Below are 15966 nucleotides of genomic sequence, written 5' to 3'. Positions count from 1 at the left end.
ACCATTCCATCCCTTTTTCCCGTGCATATGCATCGGACTCGGATGACGATGGTCCCGATGAACAAGTTGATGCGGAGGGGTTCACGGTGAAGGAGGCCGAAGCTTTCGAGAAGGTATTTGGTCGGGATCATCGGACTACATTGTTCAAGGATGTTAGTCTCGCGGATGAAGCCGTGGTAGATGGTGGCCAATGTGTACCTCTTGGGGTTAGGCCAAGCTCTCACCGTGATTTGGTAGACGACAAGAACCGGATTGCTAAAGGTTCTAAGTTCGACAGCTTGTTGGATTTGAAGATGTGGCTCGACAACTACTCGGTTACGCATTATCGTCCACACAAGGTGGTGCACTCGGACGTCAATGTGCGCTACACGGTTGCATGTGCATGTGAAGATGAAAAGGAGGTCCAACTTGGACTTACAAGAGGCCGTGGTGGTGGTAGAGGTCGTGGAAAGGAGGTCCAACAAGGAGTGGCAAGACGCCGTGGCGGTTGTCCGTGGATTGTGCGTGCAAGACCATGGAAAGGAGGTCCTACTTGGCATGTAGTGAGTTGTGTGCCAACTCACATGTGCCAAGGCAAAAGGGTGGATGGCAAGATTGTGTCCGAAGACCACAAACAACTCACGTCCGAGTTCATCGCTTACAGGCTCTCCAACTCAATATCCACACTTCCAACAATGAGCGTCCAACATGTCATTGACCTTGTGAAAGCCATCTTTCATTACAAGGTGAAATACGGCAAGGCATGGAAGGCGAAGCAAGCCGCATTTAAGATGTTGTATGGTACATGGGAGGAAGCATACAACCGAATCCCTAGGTTGTTGTTAGCCATGGCCGCGACAAACCCGGGCATGGTTCATGTGGTCGAGCCTCATGGGCACCAAACAACGGTTCATGAAGGAAGGAAAGTCAGAGTATTTGGCCGTGCTTTTTGGGCGTTCGAGCAATGTGTGAGGGCTTTCGAACATTGTAGGCCGGTCATCGCAATTGATGGCACGTTCTTGACCGGACAATACAAGGGCACCTTGTTGGTTGCGATAGCAAGTGATGCCAATAACCGGGTGTTGCCATTGGCATTTGCTTTGGTTGAGGTGGAAAACAATGACAACTGGGAGTGGTTTCTGCATCTTTTGAGGACGAAGGTGTTACCCGCTCAAAGGGAAATTTGTGTCATATCGGATCGGAATCAAGGAATTCTTAACGCCGTGGAGATTGACATTCCCGGGCATGCTCCGTTGCACCATCGCTGGTGCATGAGGCACTTTTGTTCGAACTTCTATAGGGCATGTGGCCTTAAGGAGTTGGCCGATGATCTTCAAGATTGTTGTCTCGCTTTCTCCGATAAGCGCTTCGCCACTTTGTACAACAAATTGCTCGCACACAAAAAACTTGATCCCGGGGGTCAAGAGTTTCTCAATAGGCACATTCAATACCGGAACAAGTGGGCACGTGCTTTTGATGAAGATGGCCGGAGATACGGTCAAATGACAAGCAATATGGCCGAATGCTTCAATAGGGTGCTCAAAGGTGCACGTGGATTACCCGTGACGGCAATAGTTCAATACACATTTGACAAGATGAATGCGTACTTTGTAAAGTACTCGATGGAAACCGATGCACAGATAGCGGGTGAGAACCCACGGAAGTACAAGTACAAGTTCCCACCCAAAGTTGATGAATGGTTGCTATTTCAATCACGGAAGGCGGACTCAGAAGAAGCTATATTATATGACAATGAAGAGTGGAAGTACGAAGTGAAAGAGCCAGGAGGAACCACAAATGATGGCCGGCAACATGGAGGTCGGGCTTTCAAGGTGTCGTTAACACAATGTGATTGCACTTGCGGGAGGCCATTGTTGCTTCATCTCCCATGCTCACATTTGTATGCCGCCGGCCGCGTTAGGAATGTGGACATCAATCACCCACGCACCGTGAGGGAGTCGGAGTTCTCAATCATGACGGTCAAGAAAACATGGGCTCCCCGCTTTCACCCATACTTTGACCAATCACAATGGCCGGAGTATCATGGAGTTCAACTATGGCCGGATCCGGAGTTGAAGGTTGTTAAACGGGGTAGACGTAAGACAAAGCGTCTTAGAGGCGACATGGACGGATGGGGCCATGGTGGGCGCCGCGAAGCGGGCAACGACCAATTCCAAGAGCCTCGTGAGAGCTCCCGTTGTGGGGAGTGCAAAGGTCATGGCCACAACAAAAGAAAATGTACCAAACCAAGGAAAAGGTCCAAGAAAAATGATGCAAGCACAAGCCAACATGGAGCTACACAAGGGAGCCAACCAAGTGGTAGCCAACCTAGTGGTAGCCAACCTAGTGGTAGCCAACAAGTGGCCAAGCCAACCTAGTGGTAGCCAACAAGTGCCAAGGCAACCAAGTGGTAGCCAACAAGTGCCTAGCCAACCAAGTGTTAGCCAACCTAGTGGTAGCCAACAAGTGCCAAGGCAACCAAGTGGTAGCCAACAAGTGCCTAGCCAACCAAGTGTTAGCCAAGAGGATCTAGGCAACAAAGAGGTCGGCAACTTGGACTTACAAGAGGCCGTGGTGGTGGTAGAGGTGGTGGTGGTGGTCTCGGCCGTGGTGGTGGAAGAGCTCGACGTGGTGGTAATGGCCGTGGTGATGGTCTCGGCCTTGGTGATGGTCTTGGCCTTGGTGGTGGACTTGGCCGTGGTGATGGACAAGCGCAAGTTCGTTATAGAGGAATGTTTGGATACCTAGATGGACCGTTTCCGTATGTTCCTCACTAACTATAATGTATCATATGTTCTTGTTTTTTCATATGTTCTTCTTTTTCATATGTGCTTCCATTTGTTCTTATTGTCCTTACTAACCATTATGTTCCACTCATTGTAGGTATGGCGGCTTCCCAACCCAACAAACCAACGATGAAGGAGGATGGCGAAGATGAGATGGCCGGATGGTGGGAGAAGGCTGCGAAGAAGCTTAGAGAGGAGGATGCAGCCAACCTAAAGAAGAAGAAGGAAGCGAAAACAGAGTGCGGCAAATGCGATGCGCGCTAGGGAGCAAGCGTTGATGAGGAAAGTTGAGGAGGCACAGAAGAAGCGTCAACAGGATTTTGAAGAAAGAATCATGAAGCTTTGGGCAATTGCAGCTGAAAAAGAAAAGAGGGACAATCAGATATTCATGGAGAGGGTGGTTAAGGAGGCTCACCTCATAAGAAAAAGGGAGGAGGAAGAGGAAGAAGAGAGGAAGAAGAAGAAGGGAAAGGGGCCTTGCTCTACGCAATAGAGCTATGTCTCCTCTTCGATTTGGTTGTGAACTACTATGTCTCCAATGTGATTTGGTTGTGAACTACTATGTGCCGTGAACTACTATGTCTCCTCCTCGATTTGGTTGTGTGAACTACTATGTGCGGTGAACTACTATGTCTCCTCCTTGATTTGGTTGTAAGAACTACTATGTGTCGTGAAGTACTATGTGTTATGAACTACTATGTGTCGTGAAGTACTTGGGCGCTGCAATCTACCATGTGGCGCCTAGCTGCTGTGGCTCTCTGGATAGCTAAAAAATTCACTAAGTCCAAGTCCAAGTGCCTCAAACTGTAAAGTACCTTCTGTTCTGGCTGCATAGCTACAGACCAGTGCAGCGCCTAGCTAGGAGGCGCCACACTGTACAGTGCAGCGCCTGGGGGCTAGGCGCTGCACTGTATAGTGTGGCGCCTCCGTGCTAGGCGCTGCACAAACACTTAGCGAAATTTTGCCTGAAACTGGAGGCATACCTTCTGTTGCTTGCTAGATACCTACAGACATGTGCAGCGCCTAGCTCGGAGGCGCCACACTCTATCGTGCAGCGCCTGCGGGCTAGGCGTTGCACTGTAGAGTGCGGCGCCTCCAAGCTAGGCGCTGCACATGTCTGTAGCTATCCAGCAAGCAACAGAAGTATGGCTAGTTACAGACATGTGCAGCGGCTAGCTCGGAGGCGCCACACTCTATAGTGCAGCGCCTGCGAGCTAGGCGTTGCACTGTAGAGTGCGGCGCCTCCAAGCTAGGCGTTGCACATGTCTGTAGCTATCCAGAAAGCAACAGAAGTATGGCTAGTTACAGACATGTGCAGCGGCTAGCTCGGAGGCGCCACACTCTATAGTGCAGCGCCTGCGTGCTAGGCGTTGCACGGTAGAGTGCGGCGCCTCCAAGCTAGGCGCTGCACATGTCTGTAGCTATCCAGAAAAGCAACAGAAGTATGGCTAGTTACAGACATATGCAGCGCCTAGCTTGAAGGCGCCACACTCTATAGTGCAGCGCCTGCGTGCTAGGCGTTGCACTGTAGAGTGCGGCGCCTCCAAACTAGGCACTGCACATGTCTGTAGCTATCCAGCAAGCAACAGAAGTATGGCTAGTTACAGACATGTGCTGCGGCTATCTCGGAGACGCCACACTCTATAGTGCAGCGCCTGCGTGCTAGGCGTTGCACTGTAGAGTGCGGCGCCTCCAAGCTAGGCGCTGCATATGTCTGTAGCTATCCAGAAAGCAACAGAAGTTTGGCTAGTTACAGACATATGCAGCGCCTAGCAAAGAGGCGCCACACTCTACAGTGCAACGCCTAGCACGCAGGCGTTGCACTGTAGAGTGTGGCGCCTCCTTGCTAGGCGCTGCACAAACACTTAGCAATTTTTTTGCCAAAAACTTGAGGCCTACCTACTGTGCCTCCTCCCCCCCTCTACTGGGTCTTTTTCAGCCACAGTTCGACAACTAGTATAACAAACATTCAGGTACGACATCATTTCTCCAAGTATAACAATTAGTATAACAAACAAAGGGTTCACAGAAGACATCATTTCATAGAAAGGACCATCACAATAAGTTCCAGTTTACCATAGAGCTACCACCACTCCAAGTTCAACGACATAAAAGATACGACCACTCCAAGTTCAACGACATAACAAATCGCACTCGAAGTTCAACATTATAAAAAAACTAAGATGGCTAGTGCTTTCCACGCTTGCTGGGTCCTCCCCCCTCTTGACGCTTATCTTCTTCACCTTCCTAGGAAGAGGAACCCGCTCCGGCTCCGGCTCCGCCTCCGGTTCGACATCGTCATCCAAATAGTCATCCAAAGCCGCCATCCGCGAGGTGCCGACTGTCCTTTTGCCTCTTTGGGTGAAGTCTTCAGGTGTGTACTTGTTGATTCCCCTCCTAGGCTTCAACTCGTATGCAGACCGAGCCCGGTACGTCCCCAAGGTCATATCATCAGCAACCTATGCATCAACAAAAGATATGGAAAGACCGTGTGTGAGGATATAGTTAGCAATGCATCAACAAATGGATATATATCGTCATGACATACCTCTTGGGTGACCACACCCACATCCTCATCCTGGAAAGGTTCACCATGGCTCTGCCCCGAAGCGGGATCTGATGGTGTCGCCGACCTAGACCGTTCTGGTGATACATACTCGGGGTCACGACAACCGAAAAGGTTTGATAGCCGCCTTAACTTTTGGCCCTGGCGCTGCAACATGTACAAGTGAATGAGACATGGAACGTACCAACAAATGTTAAGTGCTAGTTTGAAGGAGATGTGAACCTTAATGAATTCTCGAAGTGCACCTTCCCCATCGCTTTTGCCAGCCGGGGTTGTTTCCAGAATAGTCTCGGTCTCGTCAGCTGCTTTCTTGATCTGGGCACGCTATGAACAGAAACGGTATCAAAGTGTTAGGCAAGCGAAGATGTGAAAAGTGCGAATGGAAAAGCAAAAAGGGCTAACCACAAAGTTCATCATTGGAGCTGAAGGGATCACCGAGTTGCCTTTCCTGACTAATGCGTTGTACTGGTGCTGGGCTACCTCATCAAAAACGGTGGGTTCTTCCAGAATCTCCTCAGCATACGCCGGCTGGCATACCTCCACGCGGGTACTTGCAAGAAACCATGCGAGATAGTTGTTGAACGCGATCGGGCAGTGCTCACGAAGCTGGGCTCGTTTTCCAGCCCTTGCTTGCTCCACACTAAGAGCGAACTGCACGACATACTTCCTGTGATGGCTGGCCCAATCCTTGATCTTCCGCTGCTTTTTCCTATCCAACCTGCAAGTTAGAAACAGAATATTAGCATCATCGAAACCGTCGAGAAGCTGCTAAGTGCTCAAGGTTAATTATATCTTACGCGTGTAGCAACTTGTCCGTGTCCTCCCACTCCGGCGGGTGTGGCTGGAACAAACCAAACTGGCGGAACACCCGATGTGGCAGGTGAAGCTCAACCGCCCAGTTGCATATCAGTGGGCACCGCATATGCCAGAGATCCCTATCCCTAATGCACATCGGATTAAGCCTGAACTCTATAGGGTTACCAAAACTCTCTCCTTTTCCATACGGCTCCCATTCCACCTGCAAAATGGGATTGAATGCAAAATTGATATCGAGTGAAGATACAAGCATGATAATCACTTATGCAAGGTCGGTTCACCTGCTCAGGCGTGATCGCGTCCAGCTCGCTCTTGTACAACTTGTACATTACAGAGGGATCATCCGTCGTCTCATTTAACACATCCCACTTGTAAGCCCAAGTGGGGAGCCGTAGTGGGTCGTCTTTATCGTCCCAATCCTCGTACTTCACGGTCTTAGGTCGTCCAACCGGCAAACGCTCCCAGCTCCATATGGAAAGTGCGAGCAGACAACCACCAATACCTCCAGTGTGCCTACAACTGGCATCGTCCAACTGCACATAAAAAAGAACATGGTCAAATTTGCCGCAAGAGCGCATTGATAATGTATCAATGAAGTGAAAAGGAAACAACTTCATACCTGTCGATACAAGTAAGCTAGTGTCGCCGAACCCCAACTCCATTTGCTATCGAAGACGGTCAACGCCTTCAGCCACATCCATGGAGCATTCTTGCCTGTGCCATCAGCAAACATTGTCCTCGATATCACGTACCACATGTAGACACGAGCATAAGTCTTCACCATGTCCTCATTAGCATCATCGGGGCAATGAGCGAAGTTCGATGATATCCACGTGAAAGTAGCGCCCGCTGCGACTCTTTCCTTCTTCTTATCTTCCCTTTCTGGCTCCCGAGGCTCCGGAGGAACCATACCGATAAGGGCATGCATCTGCGCGCGCCACCCTTCAGAATCGGTGTTCATACATAAAGGATTGCCATCGATAGGAAGACCGGTGATCATAGCGATATCCTGCAGCGTCACGGTCATCTCCCCGGTCCGAAGATGGAAAGTGTGTGTCTCCGGCCTCCAATGATCAATAAGCGCGGTGAGTGCTGCAGCATTGTTGGGTGGCGTCGACCGGCGGACCAACTCAATGAAAGGGAGAAGTCCTGCCTCCCTAACATAAGGTGTGTACCGCTCATCATAGCTCATCCCTCCAAGGCTGATCCCGTGAGACCGAAGCTTCAGAGGTGCAAGCTCCTACAAACAAACAAATCATAACATTACATATGGGGCATATGTGTTTGAAAAAACATACGAAATTCATAACACCGGCCACTTTCAGTATTACCCGCTGCTCCACCGACATAGCGTACGACCGGTGTTGTTTGTCCCAATGATCATCGAGAAGCCAAACCATCCTAACAATTTCAACAAAGCATTCTTGTCAACACGATTATCTTTTCAATTCAAAAAAACTAAAGTAGGCCTACTACATGCAAGATCCAAAGCATATGGTGCTTCCCCCTACTTGGGCCTACTTCATACAAATAACATGTCAATCTATGTATCCAAACTATAACATGTCAATCTACTTCTCCATACAAATAACATGTCAATCTACTACTCCATAGAAATAACATGTCAATCTATGTATCCAAACTATAACATGTCAATCTACTTCTCCATACAAATAACATGTCAATCTACTTCTCCATAGAAATAACATGTCAATCTATGTATCCAAACTACATAAATAACATGTCAACCTATCTATCCAAACCACATTCTAATCTAACAAGGGTTCCCCAAATCTAATATATGCAAGATTCAAACAAAAGTTGCCCAAATCTAATACATGCAAGATTCAAACAAGGGTTCCCCAAATCTTCAAAATATAATATTTTCTATGGATAGAAAGAAGGGGATCGGAGGAGAGTACCTTCTACGATGGATTGGTGAACAAATGCACGGACCAAATCGTCGGATCGGAAGGATTTGGGAGAGGGGATTGAGAGGGGGAGTGCAGATGGCCGCCGCCCTGTTTTTCTGTAACTGCCAATGGGGAGGGTGGGGGAGGAGAGGGCTGGCGCGTTTGCATATAAGTCACAGTGCAGCGCCTAGCTCGTAGGCGTTGCACTGCTGGGTGCGGGCCCGTGGGCTGCCACGGTGGACAGAGGTGCAACGCCCCGGAGCTAGGCGCTGCACCGTAGGGTGTGGCGCCAGCGTGACGGGCGCTACACAAAAGGGTTAGGGGTGTGAAATAGTTTCGCACCCAGTTCATTCTGTGAATTTATTTCGTTTCCAGGTCAAATTTGCCTTGCATGCATGGTGCTGCACCCGCATGTGAGCTTGTAGCAGGACATTTTATAGACGAGAAAGGGGAAGGAAAAATCCGTGCATGGCTATCTGTCTAGATGTCAATACATTTCTACGAGTATATCTTATTTCTCTGTATATAAGAAACATACTTCCCTCCTACTCACTCTGTTCCTAAATCCTAGATACTCCCTCCGTTTCTAAATATAAGACCTTTTAAGGATTTTAATACGGACTACATACAGATGTATATAGACATATTTTAGAGTGTAGATTCACCCATTTTGCTTCGTATGTAGTTTATATTTGAAACCTCTAGAAGGTCTTATATTTAGAAATGGAGGGAGTATAAGTCTTTATAAAGATTCCACTATGAACGACATACAGCGCAAAGTGAGTGGATCTACACTCTAAAATGCATCTATATACATCCGTATGTGGTTCATAATGGAATCTCTATAAAGACTTATATTTAGCAACCTAGGGAGTACTGTACTTAACAGTTGCCTTGGTTCAACATTGTTTTCCCTCTCAAGTCTCAAAGAGGCATGCAGAACAGAACCGAGGGAAAAACTGCGCCAAGTTAGTAGTTTAGGGTTCATTTGACATATGAAATTTCAAATTTCCAACCATGAATGATGTCGAACCCAAACCACACAATTTTCGTTGGAAAAAAGAAAAGTCAAGCCACATGGAAGAACGGTCAAGCCAAAACGAGCTAAACAAAGATATGAGGTGGGTCCGACGACATCCTCCGCGGGCCCGGCGAACTGCACCCAACGCCGTCGAACCGCTCTCAGTCGCGCTTGCGTGGGCCCCGCCGAGCAGCCATCCAAACATTCCCGCAGTCCTCCCGCGCCATGGCTCACGCACCGCCGCCACAACGCACTCCCCTCCTGCTCCCGCCAAGCTTTGCTCAGCTGCTCTCCGTTCTCACGGTCTCACGTCACGCCTCCGGCCTCTCCGCGCACAGCAGCAACTGGAGCACGAAGCAAGCACGAAGACGGAGGCCTGAGCCGGTCAGTTTCCGGTCACCGTCGGACAAATGGCTCGGCCGCAGCAGCGGTACCGCGGCGTGCGGCAGCGCCACTGGGGCTCGTGGGTCTCCGAGACCCGAATCCAACACCCTCTCCTGTGCGTACCTACCTACCTAGCCCATGCACGAGTGCACCTTCCTCCATCTGTCTGATGCGCTTACGGTGATTCTTCTTGGCCGCTCGTGGCTCACGGTGATGACGGTGGTTGCGGTTGCAGGAAGAAGACGCGGATATGGCTGGGCACATTCGAGACGGCGGACGACGCGGCGCGGGCGTTACGCGGCGACAAACAAGGATCATGTGCGGCCAGCGCGCCGCGCAGCAACTTCCCCGCTGCCAGCGCCTCTTCCTCCTCTGCTGTTGTGGCGGCCGCCGCGTCGTCGTTCCTCTCCGCCGCCCTCGTCGCGAAGCTGCACCGGTTCAACATGGCGTCCGTGCAGGCGGCGCAGGGGCAGCAACCGCAATGCCTCCGGGCACCGCCGATTCGACGGCGAGGGTGTGGTGGGGCGGGAGGCTCCTGGAGGAGCACGAGCAGCACGTGGAACAGATGATCGAGGAGCTGCTGGACTCCGACTTCTCCATGGAGATCTGCCATTACAGTGGATCGTTACTTCTCTCGAAGTTGGTGTTTCCACTGATAATGAGGAGTCAGTAGTGACTCTTCAACTATCATTAAGAGGCTGAATCCCTGTAGTATTGCAAAGTACTCCCTCCGTCACAAAATAACGGAAAAAGTCCAAAACAAACCTTGAAATTGTAGATGATAGTTAAATCAAACCCTGAACTTTGAATCCCGGAAGTTGGCACTCTGAACTTGTAATCCCGGTCTATTTTGGACCCTAGACCTGTTTGGCACACTGGGAATAAGAAAATCCGGGGGATAACCTGCTACTCAGAATTTGGGCCGGCCCACTATAACACAACAACAAAATCGTAAACTTTAAAATATATTCACGCATTTCTTAAATATTCAGAAGTTAAAAAATATTGTTGTTTTCTATTTTTCACACAAAATTCAATTCCTTTGGTGTTTTTAATTTTTTCTGGAATTTTGAAATTATATTCGCATTTTCAAAAATTGTTTGTGATTCTGAAAACAATTCTAAAATTTTTCAGAATTTCAAAAGTTCTTCACATCCTATGAAAATGTTTCGGATTTTTAAAAATCGTGTCGCATTTTAAAGTAATGTTTTTAGAATTTTGTTTCGGATCGTTGGCTAAGGACTCGTCTGGGTCAGCCCACCAGACATGAAGCGGGCTTTTATTTTCTGAAAGCTGAACAATTATTTTTAAGTGCGAACACTTTTTAAAACATAAACATTTTCTGAAACCTGAACATAATTTGAAAGTGTGAATGCTCTTTGAAAATTTTAAAAATAGGAACAAATTTCTAAATCTGAAAAAACTGTAAGAAATTATTTTGTGACATCTAAAAAATATCGCAAGTTTAAAAAAATGTACGGACAAATTCAAACAAATGTTTATACAATGTATAATAATATTTGTGTAACTCAAAAAAATGTTTCATACATTCGAAAAAATGTAGCATTTCAATAATGTTTACAAGTTTCAAAAAATGTGTTTGTGAGATTTTCAAACAAAACTGCGTGTACAATGTAAATAAAAAGTTTGCGTGTTGTAAAAAATTGTGTCTTACACTTAACAGAATATACTTGGGTTGTGTTTGAAAAAAGTGTCTACAAATTTGAAAATGTTGAACCATGCAAAAGAGTGTTTGTTTAGTTTTATAATACGTTTATTATCATTAAGAAAATGTAAACATGTACTTAAATAATAAATATGTGTAAAAAATTTGAAAAAATTTAATTTAAAAATGTACATGATGTATTTTAAAATCTCAAAAGTTTATCAAAAAATATTTTATGTGTGCGTTAAAAATGTATATTGGGTACGAAGAAAAAACAGACATGTGTAAAAATGAGAAAAGATAACAAAACAAAAAGGCAAAAACAAAGAAACCAGGAGCAGTGGGCGCGCGCGAGCGACGCTGCTAATGGGCCGGCCCAGTTCAGCAAATACCGGCTAAATCCTCTCAATGTTTAAAATAGACCGGGATAACAGAGTTTGGTGTGCTGATTTCAAGGATTGAGAGTTCAGGGTTTGATTTAGCTTTCGCCGACAAATTCAAGGTTTGTTTTGGACTTTCTCCCAAAATAACGGTCTCAAACATAGTACAACTTTGAAGTAGAGCTAGTACAAAATTGAGACACTTATTTTGGGACGGATAAAGTATACAGTAGGATGTCATATATAAGTACTTCTTTTCAGAAAAAACTTTCAATCGACAGTAGAAAGAGTACGAGAAATAACAAAAAATTCATTTAGGTCCGTAGACCACCTAGCGACGACTACAAGCATTGGAGGGAGCCGAAAGCGCGCTGCTGTCATCGCCCTTTCTTATCGGAGTCGCGCAAAGCTTTTTGTGGTAGATAGTCGGAAAGTCGTCGTGCTAAGACCCCAAAGAACAAGTGCACCAGAATAACCAAGCTTCGCAGATGAAGAGAAGCATACATCGAAAGTATTCAACCTGTAGACATAAACGTAGATGAACGAAAACTGGATCTTCCGAAGATAAATGCCGATCAGTGGCAGAGGTAGGAATGTGTATAATCGGGTGTTGGGGAGGGCCAGCTGCAGGTAGCAGTTAGAAAATGTCACTGTTTACATGCATATTACCAAGGAAATTAGGATGTTGGGGAGGGTCCGGGGCCTGGCTCGCCACCCCCTGCCTCCGCCATTAACACCGATCGAATCCTGCGGGATCCACGGGAGACACGTCTACACGCCCTTCGACGATGCTAGAAGCATCGTCGGGATAGAGCTAGGCGGGAAGAACCTCGTTACATTTTTTTATAACAAAGAGAACCAAGCTAAACATATCTTTACGTGTTATATCTTATTGGAAAACAAGGTCGCCGCCCTCAAGGTGGCAACGGGTATCATTATCCGTGCGAAAATCCTACACGTACGAAAAAGCCTACTCATGTTTATGTAAACTTTCAACAAATTGTGAACCAACCTGTAATTGGATGGTTAAGAGAATAGTGGTACCCCTAACCCACCAGAGTTCAAGTCTACGAGCCTGTGGTAACTTCTTAAAATCTGAAAATGCTATGCCGGCTCAGTCTCTCGGAGTTATTCATAATGATAGGGTTTGCGTGCATGGGCTTATAGGATGAGTGTATGTTCATGTTTGTCAGTGACTTTGATTGTACTGTGTTCAAAAACTTTGAACGAGTCTAAACGTCCCCTCTGAATATCATTGCCATCTCTTCAAATTCACACCTATTCTATGATGTTACACCTTTCTCGTAAGACATAATTTTTTTATGATACTAATTCTTAGGAAACTACGTAAGAAAATCTGAAAGCCTTTCAAAATATTCCATGTTATTTTTATCTTAAGTGAAAGAACTGAGAACATCATAGTAATAATTCTAGCAACTTTTAATAATAATCTTGGGATTTAATTGAGCCCTACGTTTTGAATCATATAACACATCTACTATTTTGTTTGTACCAACTTCCCAGGAAATTTCTTTGATACTAATTCCTAAGAAATTATGTAGATAAATCTGAGCGATTTTTCAACACATTTCATGTTCTCTTTATCGTAAGTGAAAAACCAAAAACTCGAATCTTTATCTGAGTAATTTTTTAACACATTTCATGTTGTTCTTCATCTTAAGAGCATCTCCAACAGCGGCGTCAAAAAACGCGCGCGGGACGTTTTGGCGCGCTCCAGCGGCGGCGGGAAACTAGCGCGCGCGGGAAACGATTGCGCGTGCGAGGGAAAAGGCGGCAGCGCGCGCGCTAGATTTGGCGCACCGCTTCGAGCGCGCCTATAAATTGCCGCGCTCGCCACGCGGCCTCCACACTGCCACGCGCACTCTACCTGCTACTCTGCCGCTCACTCTGCCGCTTGCTCGCCACTTCCTCGCCCCCGCCACCACCGCGCCACCATGCCGCCGTGCCGCCGTGGATCGTCTGGCTACCGCGGCGTCTGCGAGCGCCCCGGCGGCACCTACTACGCCGAGATCCGGTCCGGCGACGTCCGGCTCGGCCTCGGCACGTTCGGGGCCGTGCACGAGGCTGCCCGCGCGTACGACGCGGCGGCGTGGCGCCTAGAGAGGCCGCCGGCGCAGATGAACTTCCGCGACGTCTTCACGCGCGAGCAGGCGCAGTCCGTCGCCCCTCCGCCTCGTCTTATCAGGGACCAGGACCGTGCGGAGCACCGTCGGTGGCAGCGCAGCCTCCTCGTCGTCGAGGAGGACGAGCGAGCCATGGCGGAGTGGCGCCGGCGCCACCCGGAGGACGTCGTGGCGGAGCACGCCTTCTGGGCGGAAAGGACGGCAAAGCGCCGCGCGGAGCGGTTGGAGAGGCGTCGGCCGAAGGCCCTGGCGATATCGCAGTGCGATATCGTTGAGGCAGGTGGGGTGTCATTCTTTGGGGATAATGATCCTCGTTGGGATGACATGTGGATCGATACCTCGGACAACACCAGTCCGGATGAGGACGAGGACGAGGACGACTCGGAGTAGGGTGTAGTTGCACCATAGTTCATCTAGTTGCACCGTAGTATGTAGTTGCACGGTAGTTTTATCTATCTATGTATTATTTATCGATCTATGCTATGGAACTATGTAAAATATCTATGTATCGTTTTTATTATCTATGAAATATGTATCGTTTTTATTTAAAAAATATGTATGCAATGTTTCGTGCGATAGCGCGCGCACTGCATTTTAGCGCGGCTGCTGGAGCCAGCGTTGCCCGCCGCGTTTTTCCAGGCGATAGGCGCGCTGTAAAGTACTTTTTAGCGCGTCGCGCGTTCGGCGGCGGTTGGAGATGCTCTAAGGATTTGGGTATGAACTAACTGTTGTCTGTAGTTCTAAAATGATCCAATATAAGCTCTTCCAAAATCCTTCGCAACTACGAGGAACAAAAACAGGAGAACAGTGAGAGATGCACTTAATGACAATGCCTGGACGCATGATGTGCAAGGGGAGCTCTGTTTCTTGAACCACATGCAAGTCTACTCTCTATGCCAAGACATCAACACATTGGAGAGGAACCTGGAGGAGCCTGACCAATTCCACTTGGCCTTGTCACGCGTCTGGGAGATACAATGCAAGCTCCACATGCAAGTGGCTTTGCATGGGGCAAGTCAAAACCCCCATCGCAGGCTGCATTTGACGAAGTTGGGCACCGCTTAAGTGCAAAATCTTCATGTGGCTCGCTAGCCAACACCGCTTCTGAACCTCTGACCGTCGCGCTCCGCACGGTCTCCAAGACACGCCGTCGGCCTGCTACACGTGCCTGCAAGACGAGAACAACCCCGACCACATCCTTGCACATTGTGGCTATGCGAGAGAGGTGTGGCACTCATGCTTCAACGAGTGGAGACTCAACATTCAAATTCCATCTACTGATGCCACCTTTCTGCAATGGTGGCTCGACCAAAGGAGGCACTTCAATGGCAAACTCAGAAGAGGATTCGACTCCATCACGATCTTAAATGCTTGGGCCCTCTGGAAGCAGCGCAATGCACGAGTGTTCAACAATGTATCGAGGCAAAGATTGGCTGCGCAACTTAAGACAGAGATCCTAGATGAGATAGATGATCGGAGGAAAGACCGTACTAGGCGGAGTTGGTGCTTTAGATCCTTTCGCGACAGAGTAGCCGTGGTAGCTAGGGCGTAGGCGTTGCGTGGGTTCCCCCTACGAGTTGTTTGCATCTCGTTAGGGCTCTTGTACATATTATTCTGCCTTCTATAAAAATACGGTATGCCATTGGCATACTCTCAAAAAAAAAAAATCCTTCGCAGCTTATGTAAGGATGGGGCAAATGCCCCCCCCCCCCAACAATTGTTTGTACAGTCTTCAATGTATTGCCTCTTCATGAAATTTACTTCAAAAAATCATCCATGACATCTGTACTACCTTAATAATTGTACCACATCACACGCAAATAACGCAAGAGTAATGTGGGATGGAGCAGATGGGTGGCCATAAACCGTATGTAGGTCTAGGAGTAGTATTACTTACCAACCCCATTTATTCTGCCTTTTCGTTGGGATAAGTTCTTGCTTGTATATCCTTATTCTTTTTTTATCAAATTCCTACTTTGTAGCCGTCGCACAACTTCTTATTTATGTGGGAGCCATAAATGTCTTGATCATATTCGTTGTAATGTTCGTAAATGGCTCAGAATGGTCTAAAGATAAGAATTATTGGACTATTGGAGATGGGTTCACTTCACTCGTTTGTACAACTATTGTTTTTTCACTAATTACTATCCCAGATACGTCATGGTATGGAATTCTTTGGACTACAAGGTCAAACCAAATAGTAGAACAATGTCTCATAAATAATGTTCAACAAATTGGAATTCATTTAGCAACCGATTTTTATCTTCCGTTTGAACTCGTTTCCATAATTCTTCTAGCTTCTTTAATACGT

The 15966-nt window shown here is 47.5% G+C and overlaps 1 protein-coding gene and 1 pseudogene across 1 annotated transcript; both read left to right on the top strand.

Annotated features, from left to right (window-relative positions):
- Positions 1-9491: 9491 nt before the first annotated feature.
- Positions 9492-10138, top strand: LOC123142712 (ethylene-responsive transcription factor ERF003-like; annotated as a pseudogene).
- A 3328-nt stretch (positions 10139-13466) lies between these two features.
- On the top strand, positions 13467-14045 carry LOC123142711 (ethylene-responsive transcription factor RAP2-3-like). The gene has a single exon (XM_044561494.1). It carries the CDS (start codon positions 13467-13469, stop codon positions 14043-14045), a length of 579 nt encoding a protein of 192 aa, XP_044417429.1.
- The last annotated feature ends 1921 nt before the right edge of the window (positions 14046-15966 follow it).

The sequence above is a fragment of the Triticum aestivum genome, chromosome 6D (genome assembly GCF_018294505.1).
Source record: "Triticum aestivum cultivar Chinese Spring chromosome 6D, IWGSC CS RefSeq v2.1, whole genome shotgun sequence".
NCBI lineage: Eukaryota > Viridiplantae > Streptophyta > Magnoliopsida > Poales > Poaceae > Triticum > Triticum aestivum.
This window is presented reverse-complemented; position numbering and strand designations above follow the sequence as displayed.